Source organism: Chiloscyllium plagiosum, unplaced genomic scaffold (assembly GCF_037043375.1).
Source record: "Chiloscyllium plagiosum isolate Xiang-an unplaced genomic scaffold, Cpla_swu_hap1 HiC_scaffold_5, whole genome shotgun sequence".
Taxonomy (NCBI): domain Eukaryota; kingdom Metazoa; phylum Chordata; class Chondrichthyes; order Orectolobiformes; family Hemiscylliidae; genus Chiloscyllium; species Chiloscyllium plagiosum.
The window spans coordinates 126,000,387-126,019,053 of record NW_028270143.1 but is presented as its reverse complement, the minus strand read 5'-3'; the positions used below and the strand labels follow the sequence as shown (position 1 = coordinate 126,019,053).

The following is an 18,667-nucleotide window of genomic DNA, read 5'->3' as shown; positions in this document are numbered from 1 at the left end:
CATCTGCAGTTCTTTGTTTTATTTATATGTTTTGTCCTCTCACCAGCACTAACGCACTCTTTAATAAACACTGCCCCTTCTTCCTTTCTTTCTATCTTGTTTCCTGAGCACCTTGTATCCACGAATATTTCATCCCCAGTCCTGCCTTGCATTGAGCTAAATCGCTGTTATTTCCACAAATATTAAGCAATGGTATCAAGGGATTGGGGCACAAGGCAGGCATATTGAGTTGTCCACAGATCAACTACAATCTTATTGAATGTCGGCACAGGCTTGAAAGGCTGAATGGCCTAATCCTGTTCCTATGTTCCTGGCTGCCCAATCTGCATCAGTAGCACATCCAACATGGAACAAGTTTCACATGTTTTAATGACTTGAGTCTCTCATGGCGGATGTTAGAACATAGGTTTTGGGGATCTGGCTGGGCACTGGCTAATGTTGTACAGTAGGCAGCAGTGATTGCGGGAGGATGGCCAGGGTAGGGAGGTTATGGTTGGCCGGCTGCATTGAGTGAACGCCGGGCAGTTGGGCGGTCGGCCAGCCGCAGTGGGTGCACTCCGGGCTGTCAGTCGGTCTGTGTGGTGCTGATGGCGATGGCGATGGTGAGTGAGCTGACGGTGGGCTTCATCGGAGCCGGGAAAATGGCCTTCGGCATCGCCAGCGGCCTTCTGTTGTCAGGTAAAGAGAAACAGTACGGTCCTCAGGGAGCAACTCAGACATCGGCAACCCGTACGGGAACGTTCAAAGCGGGGGGAGGGTGTGGACAGAGCGTGGGGGGGGGGAGGGAGGGTGTGGACGGGGGGGGGGGGGGGGGAGTGTGGACGGGGGGGGGGGGGGAGGGTGTGGACCGGGGGGGGAGGGTGTGGACGGGGGGGGGGGGGGGGGAGTGTGGACGGGGGGGGGGGGGGGAGAGTGTGGACGGGGGGGGGATGGTGAGGGGGGGGGGAATGGTGAGGGTGGGGGGGTATGGTGAGGGTGGGGGGGGGAGGGGGTATGGTGAGGGTGGGGGGGGGAGGGGGTATGGTGAGGGTGGGGGGGGGAGGGGGTATGGTGAGGGTGGGGGGGAGGGGGTATGGTGAGGGGGGGGAGGGGGTATGGTGAGGGTAGGGGGAGGGGGAATGGTGAGGGGGAGGGAATGGTGAAGGGGAGGGGGGGGAATGGTGAAGGGGGGGGAGGGAATGGTGAAGGGGGGAGGGAATGGTGAAGGGGAGGGGGGAGGGAATGGTGAAGGGGAGGGGGGAGGGAATGGTGAAGGGGAGGGGGGAGGGAATGGTGAAGGGGAGGGGGGAGGGAATGGTGAAGGGGAAGGGGGGAGGGAATGGTGAAGGGGAAGGGGGGAGGGAATGGTGAAGGGGAGGGGGGAGGGAATGGTGAAGGGGAGGGGGGGGAATGGTGAAGGGGAGGGGGGAGGGAATGGTGAGGGGGGAGGGGAGGGAATGGTGAGGGGGGAGGGGAGGGAATGGTGAGGGGGAGGGAATGGTGAGGGGGGAGGGGAGGGAATGGTGAGGGGGAGGGGAGGGAATGGTGAAGGGGAGGGGGGAGGGAATGGTGAAGGGGAGGGGGGGAATGGTGAAGGGGAGGGGGGAGGGAATGGTGAGGGGGGAGGGGGAGGGAATGGTGAGGGGGAGGGAATGGTGAGGGGGGAGGGGAGGGAATGGTGAGGGGGAGGGAATGGTGAGGGGGGAGGGGAGGGAATGGTGAGGGGGAGGGAATGGTGAGGGGGGAGGGGAGGGAATGGTGAGGGGGAGGGAATGGTGAGGGGGGAGGGGAGGGAATGGTGAGGGGGAGGGAATGGTGAGGGGGGAGGGGAGGGAATGGTGAGGGGGGAGGGGAGGGAATGGTGAGGGGGGAGGGGAGGGAATGGTGAGGGGGGAGGGGAGGGAATGGTGAGGGGGGGAGGGGGAATGGTGAGGGGGGGAGGGGGAATGGTGAGGGGGGGAGGGGGAATGGTGAGGGGGGAGGGGGAATGGTGACGGGGGGAGGGGGAATGGTGAGGGTGGGAGGGGGGAGGGGGAATGGTGAGGGTGGGAGGGAGGAGGGGGAATGGTGAGGGTGGGAGGGGGGAGGGGGAATGGTGGGAGGGGGGAGGGAATGGTGAGGGTGGGAGGGGGGAGGGAATGGTGAGGGTGGGAGGAGAGAGGGAATGGTGAGGGTGGGAGGGGAGAGGGAATGGTGAGGGTGGGAGGGGAGAGGGAATGGTGAGGGTGGGGGGGAGGGGGAATGGTGAGGGTGGGGGGGAGAGGAGAGAGGGTGGGGGTGGAGGGAGAGGAGAGAGGGTGGGGGGGAAGGAGTGGAGAGAGGGTGGGGGAAGGGTGTGAGGAGAGGGTGGGGGGAGGAAATGGTGAGGGTGGGGGGAGAGGAGTGGGGAGAGGGTGGGAGGGAGGGAATGGTGAGGGTGGGGGGGAGGGTGTGGAGAGAGGGTGGGGGGAGGGTGGGGGGAGGGTGGGGAGGGAGTGGAGAGAGGGTGGGGGGGAGGGAGTGGAGAGATGAGAGGGTGGGGGCGAGTGGAGAGAGGGTGGGGGCGAGTGGAGGGAGGGTGGGGGGGAGAGGTGAGAGGGTGGGGGCGAGTGGAGAGAGGGTGGGGGGAGAGGTGAGAGGGTGGGGGGGAGGGGGGAGAGGGTGGAGGAGGGAGGAGAAGGTAAGGGGGGAGTGGAGAGAGGGTGGGGGGAGGGAGGAGACAGTGGGGCGAGTGAGTGGAGAGAGGGTGGGGGTGAGGAGAGGGTGGTGGGGAGTGAGTTAGAGGAAGGAGGGAGTGAGAGGAGGGAGAGAGGGAAGGTTGGGTGTGCGAGAGAGAGGAGTGTGGAAAGGGAGAGGGGGAGAAGAATTGTTGGACATAATTCTAAAAGGTAGGATTTACAAACATTCAGAGGCACAAATTGATGGTCAACATGGTTTTGTGTGAGAAAAATCATGTCTCACAAACTTGATTGAGTTTTATTTTCAGGAAGCTACCAAGAGCAGTTGATGTTGCTTAACTTGGACTTGTGAAAGCTTTTGAGAAGGTTCCGCATGGTGGACTACTTAGCAAAGTTGGGTCATATGGTATTCAGGTCAAGCTTGCCAATTAGATTCAAAATTGGCTTAATGGCAGGAGACGGTGTATGGTGGTGGAGGGTCGTTTTGGACTGGAGGCCTGTCATCAGCGGTTCCACAGGGACTGGTTCTGGGTCCTCTTTTGTTTGTCATATCTATCAATGATTTGGATGAGAACATAGAACACATGGTTAGTAAGTTTGCAGACAGTGCTAAAGTTGGTGATATCGTTGACAGTGAAGAAGATTTTCTAAGAATACAAAGAGATCTTAATCAAGTGGATCAATGGGCTGAAAAATGGCAGATGGAGTTCAATTTGGATAAATGTGAGGTATTGCATTTTTGTACAATGGAGTAAGACTTAATACAGTTAATTTCAAAAGTGTGGTGCTGGAAAAGCACAGCAGGTCAGGCAGCATCTGAGGAGCAGGAGAATCAACATTTCGGACATGAAGCGCTTCGGCCTGAAACGTCGACTGTCCTGCTCCTCAGATGCTGTCTGACCTGCTGTACTTTTCCAGGGCTATGCTTTTCAACCCTTGGGTAGTGTTGTAGAACAGAAGGACCTAGGGGTTCAAATACACAATTCTTTGAATTTTGCGTCACATGTAGACAGGGTGGTTAAAAAGAAATTTAGTACGCCTGCCTTCATTGCTCAGTCCTTTGAGTATAGGAGTTGGGAAGTCAAGTTGAGTTTGAACAGGGTCAAAAATGACATAACACCAGGTGATAGTCCAATGGGTTTATTTGAATACACTAGCTTTCGGAGCATTGCTCCTCCAGCACCTGATAAAGGAGCAGAGCTCCAAAAGCTAGTGTTTTCAAATAAACCCATTGGACTGTAACCTGGTGTCCTGTGATTTTTGACCTTGTCCAACCCAGTCCAACACTGGCACCTCCATGTCGAGGTTATACAGGACTTTGAGGCCTTTCTGGAGTGCGGTGTCCAGTTCTGGTCACCCTATATAGGAAGGATATTATTAAGCTGGAGTGGGTTCTATCTTCTATGGGAGGGGGAGAGAAGATGGGCAGAGGAGAGAGAGTCTGGGTTTGGGGCAAGTGTGTCTGCAATTTGTGGGGAAGGATGTCTCTGGGTTTGGGTGGGGATTTTGGTGAGGCGAGGGTGTGTGTGTGTGCGTGTGTGTGTGTGCGTGCGTGTGTGCGTGTGTTCAGGTTTTGTATTTTTCTTAGTCTTGTGAGATTCCCAACTTGCTGACAAAAACACTTGAATTTTTGTAATGCCTTACTTGATCACCAATGTCTCGAATGCTTCTCAAGTAATGGAATATTTTTGAGGAGTGAACTGTTGTAACATAGGAAATACTCAGCTAATGGCCCTCGAGCCTGTTGCAATTTTGATTGAGATATAAATAACAGTCAGGACATTGGATATAATTTTCCCACTGTTCTTGAAATAATACCTGGGGATCTTTTATACCTACCTAAGTGAGTGGAAGCAGTCTCAGTTTTATTGTTTTGTCTAAAAGCAGTTGTATTGATAGCTGTGAAGATTCATGCTAAATGTTGAGGACAGAGTGTCTGGGTTTTGGAGAGGGACTTTAAGAATTGCAGTGAGACCATTCATAGAACATAGAACATTACAGCGCAGTACAGGCCCTTCAGCCCTCGATGTTGCGCCGCCCTGTCATACTAATCTGAAGCCCATCCCACCTACACTATACCATGTACGTCCATATGCCTGTCCAATGATGACTTAAATGCACTTAAACTTGGCGAATCCACTACCGTTGCAGGCAAAGCATTCCATACCCTTACTGAGTAAAGAAATTACCTCTGACATCTGTCTTATACCTATCTCCCCTCACTTTAAATTTGTGCCTCCTCGTGTTTGCTGTTCCCATACTTGGAAAAAGGCTCTCCCTGTCCAACCTATCTAACCCTCTGATTATCTTGTATGTCTCTATTAACCTTCTTCTCTGTCACGAGAACAGCCTCAAGGCCCTCAGCCTTTCCTGTAAGACATTCCTTCCATACCAGGCAACATCCTAATAAATCTCCTCTGCACTCTTTCCAAAGCTTCCACACCCTTCTTATAATGCGGTGACCAGAACTGTACACACAAGTGTGGCCGTACCAGAGCTTTGTACAGCTGCAGCATAACCTCCTGGTTCCGGAACGCGATCCCTCTATTAATAAAGGCCAAAACACTATATGCCTTCTTAACAACCCTGTCAATCTGGGTGGCAACTTTCAGGGATCTGTGTACATGAACACCGAGATCTCTCTGCTCATCTGCACACCCAAGAATCTTACCATTAGCCCAGTACTTTGCATTCCGATTACTCCGTCCAAAGTGTATCACCTCACACTTGTCCATTTGCCACCTCTCAGCCCAGCTCTGCATCCTATCTATGTCTCTCTGCAACCTACTACATCCTTCGTCACTATCCACAACTCCACCGACCTTTGTGTCGTCCGCAAAATTATTAACTCACCCTTCTAAGCCCTCATCCAGGTCATTTATAAAAATGACAAACAGCAGTGGACCCAACACCAACCCTTGCGCTACGCCGCTAGTAACTGGACACCAAGATGAACATGTTTCATCAACTACAAACCTCTGTTTTCTTTCAGCAAACTGCTATGTCTCCCACAATCCCATTCCTCCACATTTTGTATAATAGCCTACTGTGGGGAACCTTATCGAACGCCTTGCTGAAATCCATATACACCGCATCAACCGGTTTACTCTCATCTACCTGTTTGGTCACTTTGTCGAAAAACTCAATAAGATTCGTTAGGCATGACCTACCCTTCACAAAATCGTGCTGACTGTCCCTGATCAGATTATTCTTTTCTAGATGGTTATAAATCCTATCTCTTATAACCTTTTCCAACACTTTACCAACAACTGAAGTGAGACTCACTTGTCTCTTTTTGAACAAGGGAACCACATTTGCTATCCTCCAGTCCTCAGGCACTATTCCTGTAGACAATGATGATTTGAAGATCAATGCCAAAGGCTCGGCAATCTCTTCCCTTGCTTCCCAGAGGATCCTAGGATAGATCCCATCCGGCTCAGAGGATTTGTCTATTTTCATATTCTGCAGTATTTCTAATACCTCTTCCTTGTGAACCTCAATCTCTTCTAGTCTAAATGCAAGTATCTCTGTATCTTCCTTGCCAACATTTTCATTTTCTATAGTGGACACTCGAAAAATATTTATTTAGTGCTTCCCCTATCTCCTCTGACTACACACACAACTTCCCACTACTATCCTTGATTGGCCCTAATTTAACTCTTATCATTCTTTTATTCTTGACATACCTATGGAAAGCCTTAGGGTTAACCCTGATCCTATCCGCCAACAACTTCTCATGTCTCCTCCTGGCTCTTCTGAGCTCTCTTTTTAGGTCTTTCCTGACTTCTTTGTAACCCTCAAGCGCCCTAACTGAGTTTTCACATTTTGTCCTAACATAAGCCTTCTTCTTCTTCTTGACCAGGGATTCCACTTCCTTAGTAAACCACGGCTCACGTGTTCTATATCTTCCTCCCTGCCTGACAGGTACATACTTATCTAGGACACACAGGAGCTTTTCCTTGATAAGCTCCACATTTTTAATGTGCTCATCCCCTGCAGTTTCCTTCCCCACTCTACGCTTCCTAAATCTTTCCTAATTGCATCGTAATTTCCCTTCCCCCAGCTGTAACGTTTGCTCAGTGGAGTGCACCTATCCCTTTCTATCAATAAAGTAAACCAGACAGAATTGTGATCTCTGTCTCCAAAGTGCTCACCTACTTCCAAATCTAACACCTTGCCAGGCTCGTTACCCAGTACTAAAGCTAAAGTGGCTTCGCCCCTTGTAGGCCTGTCTACATACTGTGTCAGGAAGCCCTCCTGCACACACTGGAGAAAAACTGACCCATCTATAGTACTCATACTGTAGTGATCCCAGTCAATATTTGGATAGTTGAAGTTCCCCATGACAACTACAGTGCCTCTCTCACTTCTATCGAGAATCATCTTTGCTATCTTTTCCTCTACATCTCTGGGACTATTCGGAGGCCTATCGAAAACTCCCAGCATGGTGACTTCTCCTTTCCTGTTTCTAACCTCAGCCCATACTACCTCAGTTAACAAGTCCCCAAACATCCTTTCTACAACTGTAATATTTTCCCTGATCAACAATGCCACATCTCCCCCTCTTTTACCATCTTCTCTGTTCTTACTGAAATATCTGAATCCCAGAACCTGCAACAGCCATTCCTGTCCCTGCTCTATCCATGTCTCCATAATGGCCACAACATCGAAGTCCCAGGTACCAACCCACGCTGCCAGTTCACCCACTTTATTTCGGATGCTCCTCGCGTTGAAGTACACACACTTAAAACCAGGTTCTCGCTTGCCAGTGTCAGATACTTGATTTTGGAACTCCCTGCTCTCATTCTCTTCTGTACCTGTCCTACAATTTTAGTCCCCATCCCCCTGCTGTATTAGTTTAAATCCGACTTAATAGCTTTAGTGAATTTCCCACCCAGGATGTTGGTACCCCTCTGATTTAGATGAAGACCATCCTGCTTGTAGAGGTGCCACCTACCCCAGAAAGAGCTCCAATTATCCAAAAACCCAAAACCCTCCCTCCTGCACCATCCCTGTAGCCACGTGTTCAACTCCTTTCTCTTCCTATTCCTCACCTCACTAGCACGTGGCACGGCAGCAAACCAGAGAAAACAACTCTGTTTGTCCTAGCTCTAAGCTTCCATCCTAGCTCCATGAATTTCTGCCTCAAGTCCCCATCTCTCTTCCGATCTATATCGTTGGTGCCAATGTGGATCACGACTTGGGGCTGCTCTCCCTCCCCCCGAAGGATCCCAAAAACACGATCAGAGACATCACGGACCCTGGCACCCGGGAGGCAACACACCAACCGTGAGTCTCTCTTGTCCCCACAGGACCTACTATCTGTCCCCCTAACTATCGAGTCCCCAGTGACTACTGCTCTGCTCCTCTTCCCCCTTCCCTTCTGAGCAGCAGGTGCCCCACTGCTTTCCCCTGGTAAGTCACCCCCCCAACAGTATCCAAAACACTATACTTATTGTTGAGGGGAATGGCCACAGGGTATCCTGCACTGCCTGCCGGTTCCCTTTCTGTCCCCTTACTGTTAATCATCTGTCTTTTTCTTTTATCTGGGGAGTGACTACCTCTCTAAGTCCTGTCAATAACCCCCTCTGCCTCCCGAATGATCCGAAGTTCATCCAACTCCAGCTCCATATGGCCTTGTACAACATCGTATCTCAATCATACTGTTTGTACTGTGGTATTACTGATTTAACAAGGACACAAACTATATGGGATGTACAGCCCATTTGGCCCACTCAGTCAATGTTGGTGATTATTTTTCAAACCAGCTTCCTCTTGTGTTACTGGGGTCTGGGGAGGTGAGGCAGCTAAAAGGTACAAAGTGATTTTTTTAAAGTAAATCTTTTTCTACTCCTTAGGAAATGTGAAACCTGAGAAGGTGATAGCTTCAGCTCCATCAAACAACAACTTGTATAAATTCAAGGTACTTGCTTTGGATTATAGCTCGGTGGTGGGGAATGAGGGTTAGCAAGGATAGGCAGCTGGAACCACGGAACCTGTTCAACAGGTAGCTGAGCACCTACCACCCACCCCAATACACACACATGCTCTCTCACGTGTGCGCTTTCTCTCTCTCTTTCTCTCTCGCACGCTCTCTCTTTCTCGCGCGCGCATGCTCTCTCTCTTTCTCATGCGCGCGTGCTCTCTCTCTCTCTCTCTCTCTCACGTGCACTCTCACACTCACACACATATTGGCTTCATTGGTCATTGAGCTGCTGCAGCTGGCCTCCTGCTTCAGTTGCTCAACAAATATTAGCTTGAGTGCCCACTGAGCTGAAGAAAAGGAACATGCTGCAGCTAATCGCGGTCCAGTACCGCCCTGCTCAGTCCTTCAAAGTCTACATGGGTCCTGATTGAGGACGGAATCATGCTTAGGTTGTGAAGTGTCCCGCAGCTGAATAGCCGAGTGAAATTCACCGTACCTGAGCTTGAACAGCTATATCCGGAAAAGAGTCAGAGAGAGAAAAAATAATTCACGATTGAATTTTTAAAATTGTATTGTTTATTGCCCATCCCCAATTGCCCTTGAGAAGGTGGTTGTGAGCTGCCTTTTTGAACAACTATAGTCCATTGGGGAGGCAAGAAGTCAAACAGACTTTCCCAATATAAACTTCAGGATGGGGCTTCATGAGAAATGAGGTAAAATTACTGCTGAAGTGGCCTTTTCTCAATCCAGGTTTCCCTCTGTCCTTCTGATCCTTGCTCTGCAGGAGGCTGGGATGCAGACAACACATTGTAATACCTCTGTGGTGGAGAAATGCCACGTGCTCTTTCTGAGTGTCAAGCCTTCTCTCATGTCCAGCATCCTGAAAGAGATTTCTCCATTCATCACACCAGCACACCTCATCGTCTCTATTGCTGCTGGGGTTACCATAGAAACTCTGGAAAAAGTAAGTGTATAGGCTGTTTGAGGTGAGTATTTTTCAACTGTTTTCATCTCTCTTCTGTTGTGAACTTTTCACTTGAAAATTGTGTCATATTGGCTAGTTGTCCTCCAATGCCATAACCATCTGCAAATGTTTATGTCTCCCTCCTACATAAGAAACAGGAACAGGCCTTAGAATCATGACTGATCCTTGACCTTAACTCTACTTTCCCATCTGCTCTCCATTTCTCTTAGATTTTTGGACTTCAATGAAATCCATCATTCTTTGTCTTCAATAAACTCAACAGCTGAGCATCCACAATCCTCTGGAGACAGGAATCCTAAAGGTTGACCACCCTTTGAGTGGTCAACCTTTAGGATTCCTCATCTCAGATGAAAATGGCCACCTCTTTATTTGACACTATGAGCCCCAGTTCTAAATGTCTCAACCAGGAAAACCATTCAGCGTTGTTTTCTGTCAAATACCTATCTAATTCACTGAGAACAGTTCTCATTCTTTTAAACCCCAGAGTGTAAATCTTCACTCATAGCACAATCTTCTTAGCCCAGGAATTAATCTAATAAATTTAGTTGCACCCCTTCTAAAGCAAGTATATCCTTCCTTGGAACGGAAACCAAAGTTGTGAACGCAACCTGTGTGTAATCTCACCAAACTCCTGAACAATTGCAGGAAAACTTCTTTGTACTGGATCTCCAACCCCTTACAATAAACTTTGGTTAGCACTGCTGCTTCAAAGGGCCAGGGACCCGGGTTCGATTTCAACCTCTGGCGACTGTGCGGAGTGTGCACATTCTCCGCATGTCTGTGTGGGTTTCCTCCAGGTGCTCCAGTTTCCTCCCACAGTCCAAAGATGTGCAGGTTAGGTGAATTGGCCATGCTAAATTGCCCGTAGTGTTATTTTTTTAGATTAGATTAGATTACAGTGTGGAAACAGGCCCTTCGGCCCAACAAGTCCACACCGACCCGCCGAAGCGTAACCCACCCATACCCCTACATTTACCCCTTACCTAACACTAGGGGCAATTTAACAGGCGTAATTGTAGGGAATGGCTCTCGGTGAGTTGCTCTTCGGAGAGTCGGTGTGGACTTGTTGGGCCAAAGGGCCTGTTTCTATACTGTGGGGAATCTAATCTAAAAAAATTACCTGCAGTGCCTGCACAAGAACTTTTAAATTTTTCTGGGACTTGGACAACATCCAAGCACCAACATTTTTTTATTTGTGCATTCGTAAGATGTGGGCATTCTTGGGTGTACAGCATTTATCGTCCATCACTGATTGCCCTTGAGAAGGTGGTGAGCTGCCTGCATGAACAGAGAGGGAGGTGGTAGCATGATGGTAATGTCATTGGACTGGTGACCCAGAACCTCAAGTTAACATTCTCCGATCTCACTATGGCGAATGGTGAAATCTAAATTCAGTAAAAATCTAAAACAGAAATTTGCCTAATGGTGGCCATGTAACTAATATTAATTGTCATAAAAGCCCACCTGGTTCAATAATGTCCTTCTAATGAAAGAAATCTGTCCTTACCCAACTTGGCCTGCATGTAACTCTAAACCCACAGCAATGTGGTTACCTTATAATTGCCCTCCTGACGATTAGAGATGGGCAGTAAATGCTGAGCCAGTGATGCCCTCATCCTATAAGTGAATAAATGAAACACCACAGCGCTGTTTGATAGGGAGCTCTAGGGTAATGACTCAGTAATGACGAAGGAATAGTGATATACTTCCAAGTCTGAATGGTTTGGAGGGGAATTTGTGAGTCAAGGTATTCCATTGTATTTGCTGTCCTTGTTCTTCTAAGGATAGAGGTCGTGGATTTGGTGCTGTCAAAGGATCCTTGGCAATTTGGTACTGTGCATCTTATGTTGGTAATACTGCTACCATTTTTCATTGATTTTAAAGATAATGAATATTGATGGCGATGGATGTGGTGCCAAACAAGGATTTAACTTAGATGGCAGCAAGCTTCTTAAATGTTGTTGGAGCTGCATGTGAGAAGTATGACATTACACTCCTGACTTGTGCCTTGTAGATGGTGGACAGGCTATGGGGAGTCAAGAGATGTGTTACTCATCGCAGTATTCCTAGCCTCTGACTAGGTCTTGTAGGTGCAATATTAATATGTCTATCCCATTTCAGGTTCTTGTCAATTGTAGCCTGCAGGATGTTGAGGAGATTCAATAATGATAATGCCATTGAATGTCAAGGGGGGAATGGTTAGATTCTCTGATGTTGGAGATGGTCATTGCCTGACTCCTATGTGACATAAATGTTACTTGTTACTTGCCACTTGCCGGCCCAAACCTAGCTATTGTCCAAGTCTTGCTACATTTGGACTTAAAGTGTTTGGTGTCTGTGACATTGCAAACTTGTATGTTTCAATAAGATTGCTTTTTATTCTCCTTAACCTCAATGAGTAGCCTCTCCTCAGAAGACGGTTACTCTATACCTTGAATCAACCTAGTGAACCTTCTCTGGGCTACCTCCAATGCTAGTATATCTTTTCTTAGATAAAAAATGTTCACAATATTCTAGCTGAAGTCTTACTAGTTTCTTGTATAACTTTACCAAGACCTCCCTCCTTTTATACTTCCCTACTATCTGGAGAGCTTGGATGCTAATTTGTTTTGTGATGTATGCACAAGGACTCCCAAATCCTTATATGCTGTAGCTTTCTGCAGTCTTTCTCCATTTAACTAGTATTCAGTTCTTCTATTGTTCTTTCTGAAGTGCACAGTCTCTCACTTTCTCACATTATATTCCATCTGTCAAATTTTTACCAACTTGTGTCAGATTTCTATGTCCATCTACAGACTCTTTGTGAGATCCTCATTACTTGTCGTGCCTCTCTCCTCAGCTGTTGCCTGTTGGAACCAAGGTGTTACGAATGATGCCAAACCTCCCGTGTGTGGTGCAGCAGGGCACGATGGTATTTTGTCGTGGGAGCAATGCCAAGGAGCAGGATGGTGCTGTCCTGAAGAGCCTGCTATCTTCCTGTGGACTGTGTGAAGAAATTCCAGAATCCTACATAGACATCCACACAGGGATCAGTGGGAGTGGAGTGGCATATGTAGGTATTGTAGGAAACAAAGGACTCCAATATGTTAATATGGTGCTTGATGGACTTTAGTGAAGCACAATGCCATATGTGGCATTCCTGGTCAGTATCTCTAAGGATAAGACCAGACCTTCATTCCTGTCTTGAAACTATTGACCCCCATGCTGGCGTATTCGATGCTCTCTAGTATTAGAATTAAGTGTCAGTAATTCAACTTAAGTCAGCATCATAGCAATGCTAAATTTTTTTCTTTCCAAAATTTACATAGCTGTATCATGAATTGGAATGATATAGCACGGAAAGAGACCATTCAGTCCATCATGACTGCCAATTCTTTGCTAGAACTTACCTCCCTACTCTGATACAGGAGCACTGTTTCAGCAAAGAGCAGCAAAGTTCTCTGAAATGCTTGACCATTATTTAATCTTTGACCAACGTCCTCAAAAACCTAATTATCTCGTTGTTTTCACGTTGCTGTTCGTAGGAGCTTGCTGAATGCAATTTGGTGGCTGTGTTCTCTGCGTTACAGCAATTTCTTCAGAACTACTTCCTTAGTTGTCAAGAGTATTTGGAAAATATGATTTTGTGAGTGATACTATATAAATCCAAGCTGTTCTTTCTCATTCCACAGGTTTACGTATTTGCTGCGGCTCTGGCAGAGGGGGGTGTTAGGATGGGAATGCCGTTTGAATTGTCAAAGAAAATGGTTGCTCAGACACTATTGGTAGGTGACACCTCTTTAGACATTTTTGAATTGAAGTTGTCTTCTCTTTTTGAATAAAACAATGCTCAATAACATTGATATGATGAAAGCATCACTGGCAAGATAAAAGCCTATTGTCCATCCCTAGTTGCCCAAGAGAAGGTGATGGTGTACCATATTGTTGAACCCACTGTTGTTCTTGGTGTGTAGGGAAAGCAGGTTACAGGGTTTTAAATAAACACTAAGTAAGCAATGGCAATATATTTCCAAATCAAGGTGGCGAGTTGCTTGGAAGGGAACTTTTAGATGGTGGTGTTCCTGTGTGTATCTGATGCTGATGTCCTACTAGAAGGTAGAGGCTACAGGTTTGAATAGTGCTGTTGAAAGAGCATTGGTAAGTTATTGTGCAGCATCTTGTAGAAAGTACTACTACAGCAGTGTTGGTGAAATGAGTGAATGTTGAATTACTAAAGTCCTTTAGGGAGGATGACTGCCATCCTTTTCTGGTTTGGATTACACGTGACTCCAAATCCTTAGCAATGCACTTGAGTCTTAACTGTCCTGTGCCTGAGCCAGAGACGTTGTGAATAAAAGTGGTAAATGCTGAATGTGGTGCCATTCAAATGGCTGCTTTGTCCTGGATGGTGTCAAACTTCTCAAGTGTTGTCGGCATTGCACCCATTCAAGTAACTGGAGACAATTCCATCACACTCCTGAAATGTGCCTTGTAGATCCTGAGCAGACTTTGGGAAGACATCCCAATGAAATGAGTTTCAGCAGATGAGTTAGTTGCTGCCGAATTCCTAGCCTCTGACTTGCCCTTGTACCCACAATATTTATATGGCTGGTCCAGTTCAGTTTCTTGTCTGTGGCAATGCACAGGATGTTGATAATGGGGAATGCAGTGTTGGTAGTGCCATTGAATGTCAGGCACAGATAGTTAGGGATTCTCCTGTTGGCGATAGTCATTGCCTGTTACCTGTGTGGCATCAAGTTATCACATGCCAGTTACATGCCAGTTATCACATGTTATGATGATACTACTAGCCAAGTCAGATCTTAGGCTGAAAGCTGGTTTGATAGATCATGTTTTGGTTTGCTTTTTAATGAGGTAGTCAAATACTGCCTCAATGTCAGGTCCAGTCAGTCTTATTTCACTTCTGGAGTTTAACTCTTTTGTCCGTCTCGATCAAGACTGGGTAATGAAGTCAGCAGCTAGATGGCCTGGTGGAAGCCTGAATGGGTGCTTTTCCAAGTGCTGTTTGTCAGCACAGTCGACAATTCCTTCCATCACTTTCTTAAAAGTCTTCAATGTTTGGCGTTAACAGTTTGTATGGTAGAGAATTCCAGAGACTCACCACTCTGAAGAAATTTCTCCTCATCTCTGTCCTAAAAGGCCTATCCCTTTATCCTTAGACTGTGCCCTCTGGTTCTGGACTCATCTGTCATTGACAACATTCTTCCTGCATCTATACTGTCTAATCTTGTTAGAATTTTATAGGTTTGTATAAGATCCCTCTTCATTCTTCTAAACTTTAGTGAATATAATCGCAAATAATCCATTCACACCCTGTGTGATAGTCCTGTTATCCAGGAATCTGGTAAACTTCTGGTAGAACATCTTGACTAGGAGTGCTCATAATTCTGAAGTACAGTTTTTCAGTATTGTTGTTGGAATGTTGACAGCGCCTAGAGCCTTTGCAGTATCCAGTCTCTTCAGCTTTTTCTTGATATCAGCAAAATGGAACAAAATGAATTGGCCGAAAACAGGTATCTTTGATGCTGGAGACCTGGAAGGAGTCTATGATGGATCATCTTCTGGACATTTCTAACTGAAGATTGATGCAAATACTTCAGCGTTGTCTTTTGTACTGGATTCCCCCGTTACTGAAGCAGAGGATGTTTGTAGAGCCGCCTCCTCCAGTGATTTGTTTAATTCTTCCAGCATTCATGATTGGATTTCTGAACTGCAGGGCTCAGATATGATCCATTGTGGTATCACTTGATGTTTTCACATGCAAGTAATTCTATGTTGTCACTTCACTAGCACGCTATTTTCACTTTCAGGTGTGCCTGATGCTGCTGCTGGTGTGAGCTCATGTAAAGTTCATTGAACCAGGTTTGATAGTAAAGGTAAATTGTGGTTGTATTCAATTCTGCTGTTGATGGCCCATAGCATTTCATGGATGCCAAGCCTTAAATTGCTCAATCTATTGAAAGTCTCTCCAATTTGCATGGTGGTAGTGCCATACAACACAGTGGCAATTATCCCCATTATGGAAACAGGATTCCATCTCTGCCAGTACCTTGTGGTTGTCATTCCTACTAATAATGTCATGGACAGGTACAGAATCAAGTAGATTTTCGGTCTTGTTGGTTCCCTTAGCACCTGTTGTGGACTTGATATCATAGCTATCTCCTTTAGGACTTAGTGAGCGTGGTCTGTGGTGGTGATAACTAGCCACCATTGCTGATGGATATTGAAGTTCTCCACCCAGAGTTTTGTACCCTTGTGCTGTTTCCACTTCAGCATGGAAGAGTGCTGCTTCATCAGTCAAGGTGGGCTGACTGATAGTAATGTATCTAGTGTTGCTAGTGTCAGTTTTCCTTGCCTATATTTGACCTGATCCCATGAGGATTCAAGGGGTCCAGAGTCCGGGTTGAGGACTCCCAGGGCAACTCCCTCCCAACAGTATACCACTGTTATACCTAACCTCTATCTGACCGGTGAGAAGGACATCCATCTCAGAGATGGAGATAGTGATGTCTAGGACATATCTATATGGTATCTTTCCATGTGTACAACTGTGTCATTCTGTTGTTTGACTAGGCTGTGGGGCAACTCTCCCAGATTTAATAAGGGCGATTTGTAGACTCACCAGCGCTGTGTTTGTCACTGTTGGCTTCAGTCCTTCGATCAGTGCAGGGAGGCCCATCCAGTTTCATTCCTTTTCTTAGACTTTGTAGCAGATTGATTTAACGGAGTGGTTTGCTAGGGCTTTTTTTCAACACATTTGTGGGGCATGAGCTTTGACTGGGCCAGCATTTATTGCCTGTCCTTAATTACCCTAAAGCACATGGATTTAATGTTGAGGCCATCCTCGAACTTCATTTACTGCATCCACTGCTCTCGATGTGGTCTCCTCTACATCAGAGAGAGTGAGTGCAACCTCTCAGAATGGTTCAGGGAACATCTCTGGTCCATACCCACCAACCATCCCCACTTTCCCTTACCCAAGCATTTCAACTCCCTCTCCAATCCCCCCAGTGATATGTCCAGTCTGGGCATCCTCCACCACCTAAACAAGGCTACATGCAAACTGGAGGAAGAACACCTCATCTTCTGCCTCGGAAGCCTACAACCACATGGCCTCAATGTCCACTTTGTGGGTTTCTAAATCTCCCCACCCCATCCCAGATCCAACCTTCCAACTCGGCACTGCCTTCTTGACCTGACCTACCTGTCCATCTTCCTTCCCACCCATCCCGCTGACCTATCACAATCACCTACCTGCATCTATCTATCGCCATCCCACCTACCCAGTCCTGATGAAGGGTCCTGGCCGAAATGTCGACCCTCTTGCTCCTCAGATGTTGCCTGACCTGCTGTGCTTTTCCAGCGCCATGCTTTATTGACTCTGACTCTCCAGCATCTGCAGTCCTCCCTACCTCCTAGTCCATTGGTAGGGACACTCAATATTGTTAGGAAGGAAATTCCTGGACTTTGACATAGTAACACTGAGGGAATGACAATATATTTCCACTTCCGGATGGTGAGTGCCTTGGAGAGGAACTTGCAGGAGCTGGTGTTCCCATATGTCAGCTGCCCTTGTTCGTCTGGGTGGAAGTGTGATGGGTTTGGAAGGTGCTATCACAGGAGCCTTGGTGATTTGTTGCAGTGAATCTTGTAGATGGTACGCGCTACTGTTACAACTGAGTGTCGGTGATAAAGGGAGGAAATGTTGAAGATATGGATGTGGTACCAATCATCCAGGCAAATAGATTCTATTCCTTCACATTCCGGACTTGTGCCTTGTAGATTGTAGAAAGGCTTTGGGGAACCTGAGTTGGTGAGTTTGGGAAAGAGAGTGAGAAAATCTGGGAGGGACAAATAAAATTGTGATGAATATGTTTGCTTGGAACTGCCAAATACGGTTGGTGGGAAAGGGGAGAGAAAGGAGAACTATAGCTCATGACGAGGCAGAAAGAGATGATCCCTCTTTGCTGGCTAGAGCAGAGAAAGGAAGAGGCGTCCATTCACAGTGGGGAAGGCTCTGACCTTCAGTGCTTGAACTTGAACTCAGTGGTAACTCTCTTTCTGTTCAGATGCTGCCAGCCCTGCTGCGCTTCTCCTGAACCTTCGATGATATAGATGATAAAGTTACAAGAACATTTATTTTTAATCATTTCTTTTCTGTGTATGTGAACTTCTCAGGGAGCTGCAAAGATGATCTTGGAGACTGAGGACCACCCAGAGAAACTGAAGAGTGATGTCTGCTCACCAGGTGGGACCACCGTCCAGGGCCTGTATGAGCTGGAGAAGGGGAACCTACGCTGCACTGTCATGAATGCGGTGGAAGCTGCAACAAAACGGGCCCGTGAGCTGGGTAAAAACTAATTCCAGCAAAGGAGGAAGCACAATGGGAGTAGGGCATGCTCCCAGAACCACTCTGTTTACAGTGTTTGCCATCAGTGTCTGGGGCTCAAGAGGGACTAAAGATAGAGACTAATTTACCTTTGGTGGGTGGGGGCAGGGTTTCAAAGGTTATCTGAAATCCAGCATTAAAATAGAACAATTTCAAATTGGACATATTAGGTACTAAAACAGAAGTTGCTGGAGAAACTCAGCTGGCCTGATAGCATCTGTGGAAAGGAAGCAGAGTCACTGTTTTGGGTCCAATAACCCTTCAAGCCAAACTGCATTTGTTAAACTTTGCCTGTTTTTTTTTCTGCTTCCATACAAGTTGTTGTACAGGTTTACTGAGTTAAAGTAAAATTAAAATAATCCTATTGCTTTGGGCAAACAGTATCATGGACCATGCAAACCTGAATCACCGGCTGCTAGCCACAGAGGAGAACACGTTATCTCTTTACAGGAGTTGCTGAAGTTAAACTTCCAACCAAATGCCTAGGGCTTTCTTTGCTTACATCTGTACATTTATAACATTCTCCACCCAACCAACTTTGGCCTCTTCATCAGTGAAAATCATTGGGGAGAGGTGGTCACATAGTGGTAATGTCACAGGACCAGTAATCCAGAATCCCAGTCTAATAGTCTGGTGACAGGGGTGACCGTGTAACCCTTGTCAATTGTTGTAAACACCTACTGGTTTATGAGTATCCATTTGGGAAGGAAATCTTCCATCCTTGCCAATCT

General features: G+C 47.1%; 1 protein-coding gene across 2 annotated transcripts; it reads left to right on the top strand.

Annotated features, from left to right (window-relative positions):
* Positions 1-525: 525 nt before the first annotated feature.
* pycr3 (pyrroline-5-carboxylate reductase 3) lies at positions 526-18,319 on the top strand. 2 transcript variants are annotated; one of them, XM_043690870.2, is made up of 6 exons: positions 526-678; positions 8,495-8,559; positions 9,347-9,526; positions 12,387-12,599; positions 13,219-13,311; positions 17,726-18,319. In XM_043690870.2, the coding sequence occupies exons 1-6, from the start codon at positions 588-590 to the stop codon at positions 17,906-17,908; spliced, it is 825 nt and encodes a 274-aa protein (XP_043546805.1). In that variant the 5' UTR covers positions 526-587; the 3' UTR covers positions 17,909-18,319. The 2 variants fall into 2 exon arrangements, with proteins under 2 accessions (XP_043546805.1, XP_087843764.1); XM_087987638.1 differs by lacking the exons at positions 526-678; positions 8,495-8,559 and adding an exon at positions 8,581-8,643 and having other exon boundaries at positions 9,313-9,526.
* Positions 18,320-18,667: the final 348 nt, after the last annotated feature.

Bases quoted from the DNA above. Each gene is read 5' to 3' on its own strand.
- pycr3 (XM_043690870.2), top strand. From the start codon at position 588: ATGGCGATGGCGATGGTGAGTGAGCTGACGGTGGGCTTCATCGGAGCC. The intron at 8,560-9,346 runs GTACTTGCTTTG...CTTGCTCTGCAG, and splicing joins ACAACTTGTATAAATTCAAG to GAGGCTGGGATGCAGACAAC. The intron at 12,600-13,218 runs GTAGGTATTGTA...CTCATTCCACAG, and splicing joins GTGGGAGTGGAGTGGCATAT to GTTTACGTATTTGCTGCGGC.